Source organism: Hipposideros armiger, unplaced genomic scaffold (assembly GCF_001890085.2).
Source record: "Hipposideros armiger isolate ML-2016 unplaced genomic scaffold, ASM189008v1 scaffold_397, whole genome shotgun sequence".
Classification (NCBI taxonomy): Eukaryota; Metazoa; Chordata; class Mammalia; order Chiroptera; family Hipposideridae; genus Hipposideros; species Hipposideros armiger.
This window is the reverse complement of record NW_017731747.1, coordinates 803,097-826,556: the sequence shown is the minus strand read 5'-3', so window position 1 is coordinate 826,556 and position 23,460 is coordinate 803,097. Positions and strand designations below refer to the sequence as shown.

Below are 23,460 nucleotides of genomic sequence, written 5' to 3'. Positions count from 1 at the left end.
ATGCTCCCGGTAAGAGATGGGAGGTGCTCTCATGAGAACAAATAAGAGACCAGTGATGCTGGTCTGCAGCAACACCGTGCTTAGGTGGTAAGGACCTAGAGAACTTAAAAACAACAAACAAACAAAACTGAGCTTGGGCCCTGTTACCTGTGAATTTAATTTGATTGCAATGGGTGGGGTCCAGAATTTGACAGTTTTTAAAAGCTCCCCTGGTGATGGTTATACTGCCTCCCAAGTGGAGAACCCCTGCAGCTTTGGGGGCTAGCCATGACTCTGGTTATAGATGAGGAGAAAAGGGAGATGACCGAAACAAGACCTGCTGAGGGATGCCTTGTCTAAAAAAAGATCCCCTCTGTAGCGAGAACACGGCATAAGGCTACCAGATTTTTTTCAACTCATCTTAAGTTCTTGTTTTGCATATTGTTTGAATACATTTACATGTTGACTATCAAGAGGCCCTACCTCCAAATATGTAAGATAAAATAAAATAAGTCTAGATCTTGTCACCTAGTGCAATTGTATTCATACACAGTAGCCAGTGCTCAACACAACTCAAGAAGGGAACAGATTTTGGAACAGCCGGAGATGGGGGAAAGAGGACACACCAGGGAGGAGGGACAGTCCAGGGAGGAGGGGGGCTTGGGGAAGCCATGACAGGCTCCTGCCACCTGCCCAGTGACAGTCCCCTTCCGGACCTCAAAGCGAAGAACAGAACCTGCAGCCTGATCCTCTCCACACCTGTCTTCTCTTTATTATTCCAAACAGTTTTGCCATTTTTGATGTCTTTCACATTCAAGCTTCATCATGTATGGGCCTTTAGCCTTCCTGACCTGGCTTGGAGGCCATCCTTTGGGCGTTCCTCCCTGACCTGTCTGGGCATGTCCTGTGTTTTTTGTGCCGACTCCCCACAGCGCTCAGCATAGTGTGGGTCAGGGCCACCACATACAGTGTTGCAGGGTGTGCCCTTATTAGGTGCCTTCTGAGGGACGTGAGTGGGGGCTGAGTTTCAGCTCATCTCCACGCACCAAAGCATGCTACGTCAGGAGCAGGATGCACCTTTTTGCCTTGCGACCTGCTGGAAGGCATGAGGGGGCACCTTTTTCTGATTTGCCCAGTGTAGTAGTGGAGGGCTGGTGCAGGTCACTCAGTGGATGCTTACTAAGTGCTCAGTGAATGAATGAATGAATGAATGAATGAACAAGTGTAATAACAAAGTGGAGGCAGTGAAGACAAATAACTGGGATGTGAAGGAGGGATAAGTATAGGAGAAGCAGCAACAGGCCATGGGTTGGATTAAAGGTTCCATGATGGCAGATGTGAGAGGGAATAAAAATGACCTCCTACCTATAATGACGACTAAACCTTGACTGTTGCATAAGAAGAATAAGGATGGTGCAGACCAGTCCTGCACACCCACTTCTGGAGGGCTGGCTTTGGTTAGGTAACAGGTGATAGGATTATATACCTGTCTTGTGTGAGGTCCTGTGCTGAGCAGTGCTGGGGAGATGTAAGGCCGCCCCTTCCTCAGAGAGCTTATGATCTACTTGAGAGTCCTGGACACAAGATTCCTGATGCAGGGCTATGCTGACGCACATCACACATGAGTGACAGGTGTCAGAGAATCATAGCAGCTCTGTGTGCGTGCTGCTTGACTGCTGTGGCGAGCTCTCCTCTGTCTGAGGCAGCTGTTATGTTGCTTCTCACTGAAGAGGAAATTGACACTTAGAGTGCTGCTTAGGTGACACTTAGGTGGCTTGCTTCTCATCCCAGCTTCTGACTGCCAATCACAATATTGGGTTGAATCACATAAAGTTACATTTTTTGCAGGTCAAAAATCGCCAGATATCAGCCATTTCATATAGTCCATCCTAACACTTTCCACTATAATATGTTGCCATTTGAGACCTTTGTGCTGTGTCCTCAGGTGGTGGAAGGGGTAAGGGAGCTTTCTGGGGTCTCTCTGATAAGGGCACTAACCACACTGACAAGGGCCCCATCCTCATGACTTAATCACCTCTCAAAGGCTCCACCTCCAAATGCCATCACATTGGGGATTAGGTTTCAACATATGAATTTTGGGGACACAAACATTCAGTCTATAGCAATTCCCAAAAGGAATTAGGTCAATTTACTTGAAATTACTGGGTCAAAGGGTAGGAACCTTTTTTTTTAAATCTCTCTTTTTTAAGTCTCTTTGTTGGTATCATCGATTGGCTCTCCAGAAAGGCTGTGCCACCTTGATTAACTTTAGCCTGGATAGCAAAGCCAATCCTTTGCTGGTTCTGTTTTGGTTACGAGTGATACATGCTGTAAGAGTTTAAAGATAAGTGAGTTTAAAGATGAAAGGTCAAGAAAAGCTCAGGGATCAGGTGGACCTTGAAGTGAGCTTGAAGGATCCATAAGGTTTAAATAAACTGAGAGGAAAAACTTTTCCATCAGAAACAAAGGTACGTACAGGGGAAACAATGAATATAGCACGTTGTAGAGATGATCATAATCTAATTTTCCTAGGGTGGATAGTTACTTCATGGGAATAGTGGGATACACATTGAGGAAAGGAATACCACCTGAGACTGGACTTAATCTGGTAGGTAATGGGGAGTTGTTCATTGTTTTTGAGCATGTGAAGATTTGAGCAAAAAAAATATTTTCATGATTGTAGAAGACTTTATCTGGGAAACCAGAAACAATCTTTAACAGTGGCAGAAGATTTTTTTTTTAATGGTCATCTGTTTTAGCCAGCCGAGTGGCTCAGTTGGTTAAGAGCTTGCTCAAGAGTGCGAGCTCTGAGCAACAGCGGTTCGAGTCCCAGCTTGAGCCGAGCTGCTGCTCAGCTGCCAAAAGGTGGAAGGATGGCTCAGCTAAAAAAAAAGAAAAGAAATGATCATCTGTTTCAAAAGTTATACATCATATAAATGTCCTAGGAATGATTTGTTCTAGTGATATAACTTGTCAAATGACCCGACAGCCATGTCTGGGTGGCCCAGGCTTTGACATTCAGTGTGGCTTGGAGGCTACAGTGGCTGGATCCAAAATGGTGCTCAGAAGCTATTTCACATGGAAGAAATCTCAGTTTTCATGAAATGAAGGTCAGTTATTACTGGAACAGAGATGGCCAGACATTCAAGTTGTCAGAGAAATGTGGAAAGAAAGGGGGAGGCGAGAGCCGTGGGAAAGACCCTCTTTCTGCTACAGTTACGCTTATCCTCTCTTTGGTTATTACGCACGTGGTTACAGCAAATCCTCATGAGAAGTGGTTCTGCCCTAAGCATTTCCTGGTAAATACAAATTTCATCTCTTTTAATTGCATTTTTGCCATTTTTAAGGCAATGTGTATGTTGCAAATTCTGGTTTATAGTGTGAATGATAAGTGAAATGTGATTAATGCTGTTACATCATTATATTTCCTCCCTTTTTCTAGGTAAATCATATATTTTTAGTGAATGCAAAGTGATGACAGATATTTCAGGCAGTCTTCAATTAGCAGGCCATAATATACTTTAAATCAAATAAAATGCCTTGTAAGACATGTATACGTTTAAAATCCATCTGTAACTCACCATACCTCACATAGCACAATGTTTTTTTTGTGGAAAAAACAAGACTCAGACTCAAATTTTAGAGTTTATGAAGATTGGCTGCAAGAAGGAATGAAGGGCCCACACACAATTGGTAGGCCCCAAAGAAAGTGATGTTTCTTGAGATACATTGTCACAAGGCACATTGGTCATGGCAAAATGTTACAACCATTCAAAATATGTCATGACATTAGCTTGGGATAACTACCGAAAAGAGCTTTCATGAAGACTACAGCTGACATGTTTTTGAAAAGGATGCCGTTGTTTACCCAGAGGAGAGTAAAACAGTGCATTACCAGTTTGCTGGTGCCTTAACCTTTCCTTTCCTGGAGTCTAGCATTTAGCTCCATCTTTTGTCGGCAAGGCTGGCTTCATGGATGTGCAACTGGGCTTGGAAGAATCTAGTGCTTAGATGTTCTTCTATCACCATCCTGAAATTTGTAATAAATTCAAACAAGGGCCTCTCCATTTTGAATTTTACACTGGGCGCTGTAACATACGTAACTGGACCTGATTATGAAAGCTGATTTCACATTTCTTTACCAAATAGTATAGGCTAAAACATGGTTTTCCCAGGATCAAGCTATGGACCAGGTGAGGGGTGGGGCCTAGGGTGAGCCAAAGGAGATCCTGGCTGACTCCTCTTGTTTTCTCAGGAGGCTGGACTGAGGACAATAGGAAATGGAAGGGGAGCACAGAGTTTAGGAGCAGGGAGGGCGACTGACAGCTAGAGTTTCTCCACTAGGGACAGCAGCAGCTGCTGCTGCTGCTACGCCCACCACCACATCCAGGAGCCAATGTCTGCAGGCTGTCGCTAAGTGCTTCATGTTCATTATTTCCTTTAACTTAATCCTCTCAACAACCTGCAAAATGCGTATTGTTTTTATAAACGAAGAATCTGAAGTTTCCAGTGATTAAGATGCCCATAATTACAGAGCTAGTCATGGTCCCGTTCACTGTCCCTTCTACTCAAGAAGTGGCCAACCATCCTTGTCTGTTGGTAACACTGAACTTGAATCACTTATTTGTCTACTGAATAAGACTGTCAGGGAGAGGGCCACAGACTCATGCTGAAGCAGATGGTTTATTTTCTACTTTTTATTTTACTTCCATGTGATTGTAAATTTTATTTTAATTGTAAATATTGTTATGTAGGACCTTTTAGTCATAAATTTCTTTTTCTCCACGGATGATATCTGGACAGTATACTAATACTGGAAATGTTTTTCCAAGAAGAAACAGGGACACCATCCTTCTTTTCTTAGACAAGTGTGTCAATAAACAGTGTTACATATCTTTTAAAATCTCAGCTGAAATGACATTTTGTTCCTTGGTGATTTCTATTACTGTTTTCCTAGTTTTATGTGATTGTGTTCTGCCTCAGTTAAAAAAGATTATCCATGTTTTCTATTTTATGTTTGCATTAAAATCAGCGGTTTTTTACAAAAATTTTAAGTACATTCTATTCTGGACTAACCCCAATTATGTCTCTTTCAGGAACACATCTCTGGCAGCTGTGTCCAGGCTTGGATATTGTTCCTCATCCACTCACAAGTACATTCCCCGGAGGGCAGTGCTCTATGTACCTGGAAATGATGAAAAGAAAATAAAGAAGATTCCGTCCCTGCATGTAGATTGTGCAGTGCTCGACTGTGAGGATGGTGTGGCTATGAACAAAAAGGTAATGGCACGATTGTTTTTCTTACGATGGGAAAAAGAAATGGATCGAAATTTGGTGCTTTCCTAGCAGCAATGCTCAGTACTTGGAAAGACTTTTCTGTTCTCTCTTTTTGCTGATTACTAACATGTGCTTACCCCAGCCCTTGTATGGGTTCCTGATGTGTGTGTCTTTTTTCTCTTGGAGAAAAGAAGAATCCAACCAAAATATATTTAAAATCATTACCTTCAGTATATGATTGTGTGTATATAGAAAAGAGATATAGAAACGATCCATTTTGGCCATGATATTTGCTAGTTTGGGTAAGTGACTTAATCCTAGAATTGTGGTATAAATTTTTCAGACAGTAAGATGCAATGAAGAATTCATTTCTTCTTTTTTACTGCCAGGTATATTGAATAGTGGCCTTATCTTTTCTTGGGCAAGCACCAAGAAAGTAGAGGCGAGTCTTCTATGGATAAATCACCAGTTCCACTACTTATTAAAGGGAAACTATACACAGAACCTTAGGGTGGCAACTTTTGGCTGATTTCTTCATGGCCTGATGAGAGAAACGAGCCGTAGAAAGCAACCAGTTGTAAACAGGAACAAAAATTCTTACTAGGTGGTGGCATCGTGGGTGCTTTTGTTTCATTTTGGTTTGCTTAACTTCATTTTCCAGGTTTTTATAATGAACGTGGATTTTTTTTTCAAGAATTAGGTGAAATATGTAAATAATTATAACATTAACGAATGATTTCACAGGACTTTTTAAGTTAAAAACAAGCTTTCCTTGGACCTTTATCTATCCAGTCCCTAGACACGGAGGTTGGGCTGGGAATGGATTGTAGGGCCGGGGGACAGCGGGAGCCGACTACCTGGATCTATGCCTGTAATATTTGGATAGCTTCTTGTCCTATGTGATCTGAAATAGCATGACTGTACTATACAGCTTTCTTGACCAATGGCTTTTCTTGGAGATTCTAGCAAACAAATATTTGCCTTAATTAAAAAAAATAAATTAATTTCCGCCGTCTTCTTAATCGTCAAACCAAGGTTTTCTAAGTATTTGGAAAAGGATTAGAATAAGCATGTGGAATCTAAAGGGTCTACTCAATGTCTTTGGCATGCACTAAGGAAAATACAATTAATCTCTCTTCCAGAGATTAAGGTAAATTGGCCTTTTCTTGAAGTACATAATGTGATTCCAGTATGCTCCCTTCTAAAACTCATGTAGTGCACTCTAAAATTAGATACAAAATTGTAATTCCAGTTCTACATGACCCAGGGCAATTCACTTTACTTCTTTGCCTCAATTTCTTATCTATACTGTGGGATGACAAAATCTTTTGTCAGGCATAGGGATTATTACCAGGAAAAACGGATAAAATGCCTGGGAGCAGCTTCATTTGCTATAGGAAATAGATTAGATAAATCCTGTAGTGATCATGATTAGAGGGGAATTTATTTTAGCATGTAGCACAGTGAGCCATTAGGTGCACTGATAAACTTTTAATTACATTTCTTCATAAATCTTGAGGCTATCTTCCCATAGCCACCTGAGGGCGTTTCCGGCCACCAAGGTGAATTGGAAATGTAGTCTGTTCTGCCTCACATTTCCTTCCTGTTCACCTGTGTCCTGAAGTTCATCCTTGTACCCAGAGCCACTCGTTAGGAGGAACCTAAGGAAGGGAAGGGGAGAGAGGAGTTTATGATGAGCAAGCTGTGCCCGCCATCTTGGCGTCTATGTCTTCATTGAGATACTCCAGTTCTCTTAATGCATTTAAACTTTGCATTAATTGCTAGATCACTTTTATGCATGCTGATCTTTCAGTCTCAACTAAATTCCCTTTTCTTATCCATAGAAAGTTCTGGCAAGAAAAGCTAGTCCTTGTAAACAAAAATTTTTTCTTTCTTTCTTTTTTTTTTTTTAGATTTTATTGGGGGAATTGGGGGGATGGGAACAGCGCTGGGGAATTGGGGGAAGGGGAACAGACAAGTTGCTGTCGTTTTGTTCTTCAGTCTAGTTGTGGAGGACGTTGCTTCACTGGCCCAAGTTGGCACCATCATTGCGCTCTTCCCGGGCGAGACAGATCGGTTGCTGGCTTCTGGACGGCCGCTCACTGCGGCTGCTGGCGGCTCACGCTGGCTGCTGGCTACACACGGTAGCCCATGGCAACCCACTGCCACAGGGGCTGCAGCCTACGCTGTTGCTGGTGACTCACAGCAGCCCAGCTCCAGGCTGAGCTGTTTTTCAGCATCTTAGCTGTGGAGGGCAGTGTCACTGGCCCTCATATGTGGGATCCGAACCAGGGCCCTCTGGCGTCCCAAGCCAGTTCTTAACCATCGCACCACTCGACCGGCCCCCAAAATTTTTTCTTAAAATCTTTATCTAGGATTTAATTTTATCTCATATATTTCATTTCATAGCCCTAGCCTGTCAAGGTCTTTTTGGATTTTTATTTCATCATCTAACATTTATGTGATCTAAGCATTTGACCAACATACTATATGAAAGTTTCTGATGGAAATATTGAAGAGGTTGGAGCCAAGTGCTGCACAAGCATGCCACTAGAAACTCCTGTTCCACTTAACAAGCATTTATATAGTGCTGACAAAATGCTGGGCACTGTTCTAAGGGCCTTAATCTGCATGACAACCAGATGAGGTACTGTTATGCTTCTACAGATAAGGAAATTGAGGCATGGAGAGGTCAAGTCTATGAATCAATACTGTGAATATGGTTAATCAATCACCTAAACTCTTCTAAAATCCAATCTTTTCACAAGGATGCTATAAGAGATTTTTAGCTAATGCCATTTCAAAATGAAGATACATTCCCTACCTACCTGTCTAGAAATACCTTCTCCCTTAACACCTCCACCTCTCCAGAAAGATGAGATTAGGTAGATGAAACTTTATCTTGAAGAACCCATGTCAGTACCCAGTTGTTACCACCTCCTTTTGGAAGTGCTGGAGACACAAAAATGGCAATAGCTATCATTTACTGAGAGTTTTCTATATAAGAGGTGCTATATTAAATACTTTATATATCTTATTTCATTTAACCTTTGAAATATATCCAAGATCACGTTGCCATTAAATGGCAGAACCAAGATTTGTATGTCAGAATTACGACCAGAAATCAGCCTCAAATTCATCTGTCAGCATATTCCATGAGTAATCTTTTTCCTCTTTTTCCCCTTTCTTGCAAAGTTAGTTCTGGGGCTTCTATTTATCTTTTGTTGCCTTTGTGCACTGTATGGTTTCTCAAAGGTTACTGACAGGAGTTCCATGTTCATACCTGCAAATTATTTCAGTGTCCTGGGATTGTAATCTATTTCAACATACGAACTTCAACTCATTTGAAATGTCCAGATAAATCTGAAACTTCTCACATATCTCATATTCTTTTTTTTCCCCCTTAAAGTCAACTCCTTATCATGTTTGAATATTATTCTTGATGGAGGAGATAGAATAGAGACCATTTTTAATGAGTTTATTTCTCATGAAAAAGAAATCCATATTAAAACTCTCATTTCAGATGATCTAGTTATATATAGTTTACTAAACTGAATTATTATTGCCTAATTCAACTTTCTTGGCATTATTAAAACTTAGTCACTTAAAAAAAACACTTAGTCACTTCATTTTGTATCTCATTTTATTTTATTTTTATTAGTAGATTAACCCAGTATTTCTTTTGATTGACTGTGGAGTATAGGCTTGCAATGAAAACAATAGGAGTTTCCACAAAGCAGTTTATAAGTATATAATACCTTCCAGCAGGATCTAATCCTGTCCTGCTAATTCAATTTGTGTTTAAGTAGCTCCTTCTTGTCAAGGAATGCAATACCAGCTCACCTTCCCAAGCATGGATGATGAAAAGACCATCTCCACTCCACTCTTATCTTCCCCTTTTTGTTGTTAAATACCTGAGGAGATAGATGAAGGACTCTCTAAGCCCCTGCTTGCTGGGACACAGTGAAAATAAGCCAAGTAACCATATTTCTGGTGAATCTCCATGACACTTGGTGAGGCCAAGAACGTAGGAATGGAGTAAGTAAGAGTCAGGATTCTAGAGCTACTATTTTAGTTAGGTGAATATGTAAATAAATATTTGGATTCATTTAATATTTAAGTTTAAATATGTAAATTTAAAGACTCCATATTTAAATAAGTATTGAGTACCTACTCAACCAGGTACCATCGCAAGCAGGAAGGGAACAAAGATGGTTGCATAGTCCCTAACCTGGAGGAGTCAAAGTCTGGTGTTGAGACAGGAAACAAAGTAAATAATTATAATCTAAAAGGACAGGTCTAGGGCTGGCTGAGTGGCGCGTTGGTTAGGAGTTGGCTTGGGATGCCAGAGGGCCCCGGTTCAGATCCCACATATGAGGGCCAGTGACACTGCCCTCTACAGCTAAGATGCTGAACAACAGCTCAACCTGGGGCTGGGCTGCCGTGAGTCGCCGGCTTCTGTGTAGGCTGCAGCCCCTGTGGCAGTGGGCTACCATAAGCTACCGTGAGTGGCTGGCAGCCAGCGTGAGCGCCCCCGTCCAGAAGGCAGTGACTGATCTGCCTCACCCGGGAAGAGCGCAATGATGGTGCCAACTTGGACCAGTAAAGCAACGTCCTCCACAACTAGATTAAAGAACAAAAGGACAGCAACTTTTCTGTTCCACTTCCCCCAACTACCCAGCGCTGTTCCCATCCCCTAATTCTCCAATTAAAAAAATAAAAAATAATAAAAGGACAGGTCTATTAGAATGCATACTTTTTATTATCATTTGGTTCTAAGTATTTTTTAATTTCCATTTTGATCTCTTGCTTGAGCCATGAGAGACATAAGAGTGCTTCCCAAACAAAGTCTATGGTGAAGAACTAGTTTGGTTATTTTTATTTGTTGTTGTTACTTTATTTCAGCTTTAAAACATTTCCAATCTATTGTGGACTGATACTTTTGTAAAATATAAAAAAACAAAAACAAAAAAGAATTGCTAGAAAATGAAATGCTATTTGGGTGTCACAGCAATGTCAAATGCTATAGAAGTTTCTAAATTCACACTCCCCATTTCATACTTACCTCCTAGTGGCAGGGTCATGGTCAGAGTTTGTGGGCCAAGAATGGTCATGGACCACACACAGTTCAAGAGCAGCAGGGACTTTGAATTTTTATATGTCCAAGTATATGGCAGATTTTAAATTTATTCTTTTGTTACTGACCTCTAGTTTAGTGCATGATGGTTAAAGAATGTGATCTGAATGATTCTAATTTTTGGAAATTTGTTGAGTCCTGCTTTTTGTAAATGTTCCATGTGTGCTGAAGAAGAATGTATATTCTGATTACTAGATGCACAATTCTATATATTTTCTATTAGACCAAGCTTGTCAATTATGTTGTGCAAATATCCAAATCTTTAATGATTTTCATCTGCTTTATATGCCAATTACTGAGGCTAGTTGAAATTTACCCTCCAATGGAAAATTTCCCATTTGTCCCTGTAATTATATCAATTTTTGCTGCTCATGGATTGAGCCTATGCATAGATGTATACAAATTTAGAATTATTATATCCTTTTGGTATAGTGAATAATTTATTATCATGCACTGACCCTCTTTATCTCATGTAATGCCTTTTGCTTTAAAGTTTGTCTATGTTGTCTGATATGAATATACCAGCTTTCTTTTGGTAAGTGTTTGCCCAGTATATTGTTTTTAGCCTTTTGCTTCCAACTTTTCTATATCTTTGTATTTTAAATATGTTTGCTATTGTTTTTGAATTTTTTATATCCATGTAGATAATCTCTGTCTTCTAACTGGAACATTACTTACTTACTTTTAATGTAATTACTGATAAATTAGATTTAAATATACTGTTATTTTTTTTGTCCTATTTTCCTTACCTGTTCTATGTTTCTTTTTGTCATCTTTCTTGCTTTTTAAACATTATTTTTCTTTTTTGGTTTATTTTCTTAATTTATTTTTTCCTCTCTTAGTTTAGAAGTTATGATTGTATTTCTAACTTTCATTGGTTACTCTTCAAATTTTACCAATTATACTTAGCAAAAGCTAAATTTAACCTGTAGCTGCTTCCTGGACAACACAAGAATTTTAGAAAACCTTAAATCCAATCATCTCCCTTGCAATTTATGTTATTTTTGTCCAATATGCTAGTCACCTCTTTTAAACTGATGAATTTTACATACACACACACACACACACACACACACACACACACACACATACACGGTGCCAAACAAATGTATACACATTATAAGAAAACAAACAACTGTATTAAAATTGTAATACTCAATATATACTGATAACAAAAGATGAATACAAGTTATGTTTGACTTCTGCAATTACAAGAGGGCTCAAAGTGGTTACCATCAGCGTAATTTTAATACAGTTGTTTCCTTTCTTAAAATGTGTATATATTTTTTTGGGCACTCTCCGTGTAGAGTATGTATTTAGATTAACCTACGTATTTTACCACTTTTTCTGCTCATTATTCTTTTTTGCATCTCAGACCTTCTTTCTGAGGTCATTTTTCTTTCCCCTGATGTGCATCCTTCAGAATTTCCCTGTAGCAAAAGTTTATTGATGGTGAACTCGCAGTTTTTGTTTATTTGAAAAATGTCTTCATTGGCTGAGTAGATAAATCTAGATTGACAGTTACATTTTCTGTCGCCTTATCTCTCTGTGCTGCATTCTGGATTAGTTCTTTATATCTAATTCTCTAATTAGATTTCTAATTCATACCTAATTCTCTAACACTTTTCTAATTCTCTTTTCAGTTGTGTCTAATCTGTTTAACCCATCCTCTGAGTTTTTATTTTAGTGATTATGTTTTTTCATATATGGAAGTTCTATTTCATTCTTTTTCCTATCTGCTTGGAATATTCTGAGTCTGATAATTCCAAGATTTTTGCATCTAAATTGCTTTTGTTGTTCATTGACTCATACTCATGGCATGAACGAACCCATATTGATTGGAATTAATTCTTGGAAATTCCAAGGACCTGGAGCGGGAAGGTGTTCCTCCAAAGAAAATTTGTGTTTGCTTCTGTTTGGAGTCAGGGATATAACTAACCTAGAGTCTCAATTTATTCTCCCCAACTTTGCAGTCATTCAGGCTTAGTACCCTGATATCAGGTCTGATATAAGCATTTGGTTCCTAGCTTTCTTATTTTTCTGACCTCTCATAAATCAGAACTCAACTCATTTTTTTTGTTATTGTTTTACATTGGCCTTTGAAAAATTCCCTTAGCAATGCATTAATAAGCACTTTTGCTGAAATGTATCCATTTTATAGTAAGATGGCCCCTGAGAGAATGTGGTCTGCCATATTGTCAAAAGTGAAGTACCCATTCTTTAAGAGAATATTTTTATAAACATAAATAAAATTAGTCTAAAGCTCATTCTTACACATAACAGTCAAATAGGTATGAAATAAAGCAGCCCCCTAACCGTTATTTCATTTCCCCTCTCCAGAGACAATCCCTTTTATCTCTTTTAGCTTGTTCTAGTGGGATTTATGCCCATATGTCTAAATAATATACATCTTGAATTTTTTCCCCCAATTTTAGACATGATATCGACTGTTTGCTATGGGATTTATTTCTTTTCCCACTATCGCCCTATCCCCACTATGTGTGAGCCATCTCTCAGTTGTCCCAGAATAATTACATGTAACTTTGATGAGATTTGTAGTCAGTGTAAAAACCATTTAGAGTTGAACTATGTAGTAATAAACTGATTATCTTTCCTTTTCTGCCAACCTATTGTTTTCCCTGAAATTCATAGTTACCATATCTTCTTTTTTCTTCCTTTTCTTTTTTATTTTTTTCTGGCTTTGTTTTCTATTCAGTTGTCACTAATTTAACACCCACCTCTTCACTAATTGTCTAAATCTCAATATGTTCAGAACTGTCCAGTATTTTATCAGCTTCATCTCCTTGGGGAAATCTCCCCTTGAATCTTGTGATTCCCCTCATGTCTGGACTGAATTCCCTTCACCCCTCTCCTGTGTTGGTATCCTGTTTTCTGTATCCTATGGCTTTGTACATCTGGGCATGTTTCCTTGTTTGGGTGAGCATATCCTCTAATAGTTCCTGAGAGAAGGTTTCCCTCTGAAGTACAGAAGCAATTTCTATAAACATAATCTCATTATTTTCTAATTTGATTTGTAAAGAATGGGGATAGATTAGAAATGTATGGTCATGAGGGGTCTTACACTGATCCTTTAGGAAGTCAAAGGAGGAACTCTGAACCATGATTCCAGAAAAGCTTTTCTGTGGGAACCTAAACTAATAAAACCTGGGATGTCATTCCTGGGCAACTCGATTTGATACCAGCAACCCGATTCAGTGAAAAGTGTAAAGCACTTGGCAACAAAAGACTCATTTAAATTTCCCATTTTAACACTATCTGACCAGGGAACTTGAGTCCTGTAATCTAATGAGCCTCTGTTTCTTTATCTGTCCCATGAGATTGGTGATAACGAAACCTGCACTGCCCACCACAGGGCCAGCTGTGAGACGCAAATGGAAAAGCACTTGGTAAACTCTCAAGTGCTATATAAATATTGCTTTAAAAAAAAAAAAAGCAGTTGTGTCATTTTTAAAGGACTAAAGCTTAGAAAATTCAGGAGAATGGGTAGTTAGCATGTTCCTTAAGATGACTCTTTCACATAGAGGAACATATTTGATGGTCAAGAACACAGACTTTAGAGCCAAACCATCTGTGCCTAGATTCTGTTTACATCTCGTCCTAACAGAGTGACAGTGGGAAAATTACTCCCTCTCTGGGCCTTAGTTTCCTCTTCTGTAAAATAAGGGTAATAATGGTAATAATAGTATTTACTCCACAGAATTATATTAAATGGGCTGATATTTTTTAAGTGCTTAGAACAGGGCCTGGCACATAATAAGTGCTATATAAGAGTTTGATAAATACTTAAGTAACTATTGCCTGAACTATAATCCTGGCCAAGGGTGTGATGTATCAATTCAAGTCTCTGATTATGCTTAGAATACCAAGGTTTACTGGTATCGATTCATACCTTAGATCCTGACTGTCATAGGGTAATATAGTGGCACAGGTAGGTTTTTGCTACAAATGTCATAGAGTTTGCCAATTTTGCTATTTTTGTAACATTCTCTCGGAACTGTTGCCAACAAAGAAAAGAATCTAGAGATAGCAAAATACCACTTTTCCTCTCAAGCTTCCTAACACTATGGGGCTAGAAACAGCTGTCTTAGAAAGCTCTTACTTATTTTTTTCCCCTCAGGAAACCAGAGAGAAAATTGTCTTTCTTAAGCAGTTAAGCAATAGGTTTTTACTGTGCATTTCTGTGCCAGGTACTTGAGCTATTCTCGGCAGGAAGGGAGTAAAAACATGGTACAGGAAGGAAGGGCCAAGTCTGCCTTTGAGGGCCTGGGCCCCATGAGAGCGGTTCCGAGTGAGAGAGAGCTGGGCTGGGGCCTGGGGCCTGAGCAAGACCCATTTACCATGACTTTCTCCATGATGGGACGCAGAGGGAGAAGGACTGCCACAGGGGTTAGGATGGAGCTCTGAAGAGAGTTCCCTCACCAGTGCGAGGGAAGCCCCTGACAGGTAGGGGCTGGAGCAGTGGCCCCCGTCTCTACCTGCTCTGCCTGGCAGAGCACCTAGGGCTGCCCGGAGGGCTGTCTTGTTGAAGCTGCCCTTCACTGTGAAAAGCATGAGGAAGCCTTTTGCCTTCTGAGCAACAGTCAGTTCTTCAGAGGCCCCACAGGGTCACCCCCACCGGGCAGTGTTCTTTGAGGCTTCTGCCCCCTCCGTCCATCTTGGATATCAGGACACATACCGGGCCTTAAGGAAGGTTAGTGGTTGTGGAGGAGAGGGGGGTGGGACTGTGCCCCCCCCACACACACACAGTTTAAGTACTTTCGAAGTACCTCTTCACAAACTAATAATTCATACAAAGATTCCTACATTTACCTGTCAGACTCTGCAGAACCTGCAGTCACTGCATTTGTGAATGTGACCTGCTCCTTAGGAAACGCCAAGTATCGATCAAAGTTATTGGCTAATTATTAATCTCCAAATAATCTGAATATGATTTCCTGACACTCATTATTTTAAACCAGTTAACTCTTGAGTTCCTCTGTAATGCCTTTAATTGCCATACAGATGGAAGATCCTTTTCTACCCTGAGCCCATGTAGTCTCTCTAATTTGTGCTCTCTTGTTTGGCTTCCTTTTGTGCACACGCTCGCATGTACATAGACACCAAACCCCCATTTGTACTTACCATATGCACACACAAATCCATTTGGCTAAAGTTTAAACACCTCAGTGCTGTCACTTTGGTTGAAATAAATGAGTAGACTAGCGAGGTGTACTCTCCCCACAGGGAGAAAGCTAACTGATGAGCAGTGGATGATCAAATGTGTACAGGGGCGTGGGGAGCTGACTCCTCTTCAATAGGGGTGTGAAATTAGGATGGGAGGGCCCCTCTCCCAGGGGCCTCGCCTTTATTAAAAGACTTGAGGGGTTGGGGGATTTCTTCAATCGGAACTGGGGTATCTGTGAGTCTTTTGGGAATAGTATGGAAAGCTGAACTGTGCTTAGAAACTCTGCAAGGTCTTTTTGATCCTTAAAGGTTCTGATATAAAAACCTATCCAGGTTTTCATAAAGGTAGTAAAATGTTTTCAGTCTTTTATCAATCTTTTCACACCTTTAAATTACCTTTCCCCTTTTGCGAAGTAATTGTTTTAAAAACCCAGAAAATGAGAAAACGCCTCCCCCTTTCATTGTTTTATTCTTCAAAACAGGCATCTTGAAGAATTCAAATATTTCTATTAGGGTCATAATAGTCAGCAATTTCCATTTAATGAGCTCAAAAAAATTTCTTTACAAAGAGATGCAGGCTTCCAATTGCCAGTTATTTCTTTTTCTGCAATTCCTAAGAACCCAATTAAGTAAAACTGAGTATGATCTCTAATATGATATACCTGACTACAGAAAACCCAGGCCGAGGCAATAAAACAGATCTTTGAGCTCCAGCTCAAAATTAAGATCGAAAGAAAAAGAACTCAGCTTAAATGAACTGAAACTTGATAAAACTGGAAACTGTAGCCATTTCCTCTGAAATGAAGTAAGAAATAACTTGGAGATTTTAGTGAAAATCATTAAACTTACTTATTCCAAGTTTAGCTACCAATTAAAACCTCTTCTTTTTTTATCAGGAGACCACAGGTGATTTTCACAAAATGAGCCCATGAGGTTTCAGTGGGCTAAATCTCTGTGGCTGAAGAATCAAGTGTACATAACCATCACCATAATGAAGGGGAGACAGCGGGAAATCTTGCAGAGCAACATGCTTAACATCAAAGAATAGTATTTTTTTCAAGTTTTCTTATTTTGGTGGCCACAATTCATAACAAAGTATTAAATACCACCATGTTCTCAATAATAAATAGGTAGGAATATTTTAAGGCATAATTTAACATTTCAATTTAGAGAGATAATTAAGAAATAATATCATACTTTTGCCATGTATTTTTAAATATATCAGAGCTTCTCAAGTTGGTGATGGTGGTGGTGGTGGTGGTGGTTTAATTCTTATTCTGCACCTGCTGTGTAGGTTGGGGAGGATGATGTTTTACTAGGAAAAGAAAAAGAAATTGTGGTTTGTCAGGGGCAAGTGTTAAGTCAAGAATTAACCCAAGGCATAGCCTGTCTTTCTACTAAAGATATGCTATCTGTTTCTATATATTTTTGTAATTTTCCCCATGTGATGCAGTTGTGCTAGCCATTCATTGGTCAGAAATTAACTTCCAAAAGTTAGCAGTTAGGCCCTGAATTCCGAGACAAGTCTAGTCTAAGAAGCAGTGTGTTCTTGGGCAAAGTATTGATTAGCTCCAGCTAACTAGACCAAAAAGACCTCCCTAGACATCTGTCCAAAGAGCAAAAGCCTAGAGAGAAAGATGAACCAAGGGGTTGGCCTGAGATAAAAGTGGGTTTCCAAAGACTTCTCAAGTTTTCCCAATAGAGGGTGAATTCTTGGAGCCTCTGAACATAGAAGAACAAAGCTAGGGTTGGTCCCCATTAGGCTATTTCTCTAAGCCTAACATCCATATTGTCTAATTGCCCTTCCCTAGTAGCAGGGGAAGGCTGATGGTCTGGCCCAACTGGTGTAGATTTGCAGGGCACAGGGAGTGTCAAGACCTCTTTCCTGGAGCTGTGATGGATAGATGCACAGGGGAAGGCAAAGTAGACTGAACCAATAAAGGGAAAAAATAGTTTCAAATAGGCTGTCAGAGCAAAGGGAGCCTGAAGTGTGTATTAAGAGCTCAAGTTTGGAGTCAAGACATGAGAGGGTTAGGGAGAGCCAGATCAAGAACTCCCATTGGTTAGGGCAGTCATGGCTCTCTGGGCTGGGAGCTGTTACTGGGCTTTTCCATAATTTTTCTGGAGACATACTACACATACAAGCCTTCAACTTTCAGGGTCAGATAGGGGATAGGCATTATCATACCTCCCTCCTGGGTTGTCCGAAAGATGACAGCCTCCTTGAATATTGGCCCATTCCTGGGCCAAAGGCAGTTCCCACAATCATTCTTTCCAACGTCTGCCCTTTCCAAGAGGATGGGCCTTGGAGCTGACCGTGGTGCTGAAGGTGGTCTAAGAATAGTACAGTACTAGAGAACATTTAGTGAGTACTTCCTGTGTCCCAGCACTATAGTGAATCATTCCATTTACCCAGTGTATCCATGCTGTATATGCTACCTGCCCATTAGTCACCTAGTAGCCGTCTAGATTACCAGATTGGTTATCAGAGAGAGACCACATTCACGTAACTTTTATTACAGTATATTATAATTGTTCTATTTTATTATTAGTTGTTAATCTCTTACTGTGCCTAATTTATAAATTAAACTTTATCATAGGTATGTATGTATTGGAAAAACATAGTATATATAGGGTTCAGTACTATCCTCAGTTTCAGGCATCTTCTGAGGGACTTGGAACCTGTCCCACACAGATAAGGGGGCACTATTATACTTCTAAGTTCTTTGCATGCTCATTTCATGCTCTATGAAACAACAACTCAATGAAAGAGGTGCTATTATTATTCCCATTGACAGGTAAAGAAAGTAGAATACAGAAAGGTTAATAAACTTGCCCAAGGTCACATAGCTAACAAGCAGGGAAGACAGGCAATCCACACCCTAGAGCTGCACTTTTGGTCACTACACTTGCTAATGAGAGTTATTATCAGATCCATACAGAACCTGTTGAGTTTTCACGTGTGCAAGTGTCATCCTAGCAGAAGTGAGCCACAGTTCCCTATCTCAAATTGCCAGGGCAGGTTGCTGTGGGTTGGCATCTTGGAGAGCCAGACACAACAATGAAGACTGGTTGGATGCACATAAAAGTGAGTGACCCGCTTACTTCATCATAACAGTCATCACACCTTAATGTAATGACTTGTTCCATGTCTGTTTCCCTGGCAGACTGCCAGCTTTGTGAAGAGGGTGCCATTGTATCCACCACAGCTTACCATAGTGCCCAGTACATAGTAGGTACTCAGTAAACATTTAATGAATAAGTGAGTTACATGTGATCAATGTAATAACTGTTATAAAGCATATATTATTTGAGCATTAATAGAAGCACCATCAATCTGTTAAAATCTTAAAAAAAAGAAGCACCATGTTATAGAAATTATATTTCCTTTATATTATATTTGTCATAGAAATTAAATTTCCTTTATATTTCATATTTGTCATGACAATCCTAAGAATCATATGAAGTTTGGAATGCATCTTAATCTTTTATAGATGCATCTATACAGACAAAATGAAACAAAGAACTAAGGTCGTGATTTAGAGAATTTGAATGCCTAAACACATGTATGATTGAATTTTTGTTAATGTGTTAGGTGTTAAATCTTGCCCTGTATTTTAGATTTGAGACTTATAGTATCTCAGGAAGTTAGCTCCATTGACATGAAAATAACTCGGAACATCTCTTTTAGAAGGTGTCCAAGCATTCTGTGGTAATAGAGTTTATAAATGGCAATTATAGCACATTCCCGTCAAATTTTCCATTTTGGCACTGAGATTATTGCCTATTTGTTTTTTATTTTAGTCAAACCATGTTTTTGTTATGTTGTATTAATATGTAGAAGATTTCCATATCTGCCATATTAACTCTTTTCCAGCGTGTGTGTGTTTTTTAACTCTTTTTCAGTGTGTGTGTGTGTTTTTAAACAACACTCCACAGCTGAGCTCTTGGAGGACTGGCCTATTTTGACAGGTCCCCTTAGTCCATGTATCACCAAGCTTGTTCTCTGCCAATATGTTTCACATGATTCTGTGGACATGTGTAGGACGCCTGTGCAACTTACAAACACCCATACATTATTACAATAATAATTGGGTTTTAATGCAACTGGAACTCAGTACTAACAAGCTGCCAGCATTTCCTTTTGGCTATCAGTACTAGGCAGGAAAATTATAGTCTAACTGTCTTCCTGTTTATTGATAAACAAAGTGGCCAGCCCAGCAACGGAGACTGATTAGCAGTTTGCACCCTTTGTGAAAGGATAAACAGAACCCTACTGTTTTCTATGTTTGACTGCAATTTGCATCTTTAAAGGGGTTGGACTGCCCTGAGATTCATGTTCAACTTCCTAGTGCTTGGATATTCTTTGATATGTTACATGTCAGCCTCCTTGTTTTCCTCTCCTTCATCTTGAAACAGCATTTACCAGTGTATGTCTTTTCCCACCTTGCCTACCATAAGCTTCCCAACAGTCACCTGTCTGAAGTGGGAGGGGTAGGAGGGTCAGGAGAAGAAATATGGCTGTTTCACCATGCTTGAATTTTACATCCTTGAAAGCCCTTTAATGGCGACTCAACTCGATTTTTGAAGAGGTGATACAGGAATGAAGAGCCAAAGACAAAAGGGAACCTGCTTACCACTCCCTTTGGCCCACGGGATCATTTCTGAGCCCCTTCTTCCCTTATCTTCACCCACCCTCCAGAAAATGCCCTCCCCCTTTGTAAAGTGAAATATGTTATTAGCCTTCTATCTTGAGTTTGGTGTAGTGTGTGTTCCATTCTGAAATTTATTCTAACCTCATTAGGTTCTTAAACTAAATGGTAACAGACCAAATTGTTGACTCCCCCTATAATTATTTTCAAATGAAAGAAATGAAGATCATTTTAACTTGAATTTGCATGATGGAAAAGGGAGCATTAATACATGTAAACACGAATTAATCTGTTTAAATAAACTTTCCCCATAATGTTTACCGTATGTAAACAACATTTGTTCTGCCTTAGAGATATTGCATGATTGGACCCACGAGACTCCAGTTATCCCTCTGAACAGTTTCCCTTTATAACTTCAAAAGAAATGTTATGCATTTATTGGAGGTTGTAAGGTGTTAAGTGTAGCTAGATGTAAATTGTAGCACAGCTATTTTGTTAATGCCAATAGGGATTAAATTAGATTTTATAGCTGTTGTAGAAGTCTATTTGATAGCTAACAAGTGGGATTTTTAAATCCTGGAAAACATAATCCTATTATAAAACAGACAGCTGAATTAACATTACCCAGGAAGGTTCTCTTCATGGATTAGCATTTTTTGACAATAACAAAGAAAATCATCAAATTCTATGGGGATATTACATGCTTTTCTCAAAAGTCAGAAGAGCAAATTGGGGAAAGGGAGTAAGATAAATGACCAAACGTGTTATTACTTAGACTGTTTCTTTTTAAGAAGAGCATGGAGGCCGGGAAATGAAGCTGAGCGTGGCCTTGTCTGGTATCCTGGCACATGCTCTGGAGCTGGAAATGTGGCCTTGCTGGTTTACATGTGGGCGCCCCACCTTCAGTTGTACATAGTTATTTGCATCAGTAATTCCCTACTTCTGTTTTTTTTATATGGTCACCAAAGGGCAAAAAAAAAAAAGTCACTAGGAACCAAAGTCTATGAACTAAAACACAAATTGATGGTGGAACGAACGTCTGCCACTTTCTATGAAATCAGTAATACTTTTCCAGTTATTGTTAGACCCTAGAATCTGAGAATTTTAGAACTGGAAAGAGTTGTGACATTCATCTTATTTCATTTTTATAGTCCTATTCCAAATTTTACTTCAAACACTACAGAAAGATGGATCTCTCAATGTCTGTCACATGTACACTCATACACGCACATACAAATATACATATACACTTAACATGTATGGGTGGCCTTTTTATCTTTGAAGAAGAGACTTCCTTAAGTCTTAGCCATTGGTTTTGGCTTGCTGGTGAGGGTTATTATTAGAGCTTGCAGGACGTGCCAATTTTCATTTGCATGGGTATCATCTTAGCAGATAATCACATGGGTATCAATCACTGGCGTATCATTGTGTTAGATAATTGCATGGGCATCAATCACGTGTGTATCTGGAGCAAGTCATCATATGGGCCTCAACTCCATCTATACAGAGGAAGGTAATTGCATTAGAAGCAGGGAAGGGCGTGTTTTCACGGCAGATAATCATATGGGTATCAATCAGGTTAGGTATGGTAGATAATCCTGTGCGTAGCCATCACATGTACTAGTAGGGATAATTAAGTGGATAGCAATTAATCAGCACCTTGGTTTTGTGGTAGAGTTTTACATGTGAGGTGATCACGTCATGTGCTTGCTTATATCAGAGAAGAGTCCAGGTGTCCCTGTGCACACACCAGGTCAGGTGGCCACCCAATGCCTGGAGGGGTTGAAGAAGCAGTGCTGCCCACAAGGCCTTCCCCAGCCTTCCTCAGCGGGGCACTGGAATCTACATGATTAGAGAGCCAGTTGAGACTCTATTGTTTTAAGGCTTTGTCTCCTGCAAGAGTGGAAATACTCCTGGGAACAGGGGTGACTAGGTATAGAAGACATTTGTAGTTTGCCACAGAGCATTCGTTTTTCCTTCGGAGGTCAGCTGCTGATTTCCATCCCTAGTCCACGTGGTCTGGGTGTGGCTTCTGCTCCAGTGGAGTCTGGTGTTCAGGGCTAACCAATCAGTGAGTTGCATTCAGCTGGCCACAGTGACTGGCTCAGGCCAGGGCACATGACATTAGCTGGTCCAATCAGAGGGAATCTCAGTACTGTTGTGGGAGAAAGCGGTGAGGTTTTGTTTTGTTTTCTCACAGTATCCTGCTGCAACCATAGGTGCCTAGGGAGTCTGGTGTGACCAGGGGCTACCACATGGAGTCAAAAATGAAACCTCCCCAGAGAAGTTGGGACTGAGGGATAGAGTGGAATCCACCCCAAGGGCGTTGTCTGGTCCCAATTCCAGCCCAAGTCCCTGACCTGAAAACACTCACCTGTGCCATTAAAGTCCCTTTTGGCTAAGCCTTTTAGAGGTGGATTTCTGCCCCTTGCTTTAAAGAGAACACTAACTGATAGAGTAAATTTATCAGATGCTTTCCTGAGAATAAGGTTTCATCAGTGCAGGCCTATGAGGGAAGAAGCAGCTCTGAAGGAGGAAGTGAGGGCAGAGGGGAGGCTGTGCTTGGTTAAAGAATGATCACCATTGACCTTAGCCTGGGCCTGGAGCTGCATTTGGCCCTGTTGGAGTGCCCCAGTCTCCTGGCCTCTAACCATCTCAGCTTAGTCTGTGAGGAACGTTTCTTAAAGTCCTTAAACACAGTCTGAATGTTTTCTCTTTTCCCTGCCTATTCTTATTACTTTGGTATTAAATACTCACAATGTGCAAGTTACACATCGTTATCAAAGTGCAGTTTCAACCACCAAAATAAATGAAAAAATATATAGGTGTCCACATGGCAAGAATCATAGGGTTCTTTTTTTTTTAAGATTTTTTTTTAATTGGGGAATTAGGGGATGGGAACAGCGCTGGGGAGTTGGGGGAAGGAGAACAGAGAAGTTGCTGTCCTTTTGTTCTTCAGTCTAGTTGTGGAGGACGTTGCCTCACTGGCCCAAGTTGGCACCATCATTGCGCTCTTCCTGGGCGAGGCACATCAGTTGCGGGCTGCCTCTCCCAGCGGCTGCTGGCCACTCACGCTGGCTGCTGGCTACACACAGTAGCCCATGACAACCCGCTGCAGCAGGGGCTGCAGCCTACACAGTTGCCGGGGACTCACGGCAGCCCAGCTCCAGGTTGAGCTGTTGTTCAGCATCTTAGCTGTGGAGGGCAGTGTCACTGGCCCTCACATGTGGG

At 40.2% G+C, this 23,460-nt stretch overlaps 1 protein-coding gene across 6 annotated transcripts in view; it reads left to right on the top strand.

The window, feature by feature from the left end:
- The window catches only part of CLYBL (citramalyl-CoA lyase), a 249,089-nt gene that overhangs the window by 136,976 nt on the left and 88,653 nt on the right, over positions 1-23,460 (top strand). For all 6 annotated transcript variants that reach the window (XR_002126355.1, XM_019663674.1, XM_019663673.1 and 3 more), the window contains exon 3: positions 5,076-5,259. Coding sequence is in view for 5 of the 6 variants with exons in the window: in XM_019663674.1 (XP_019519219.1) it covers positions 5,076-5,259 (184 nt within the window). In the remaining variant the exon portion in view is untranslated. The remainder of the gene's footprint in view (positions 1-5,075; positions 5,260-23,460) is intronic.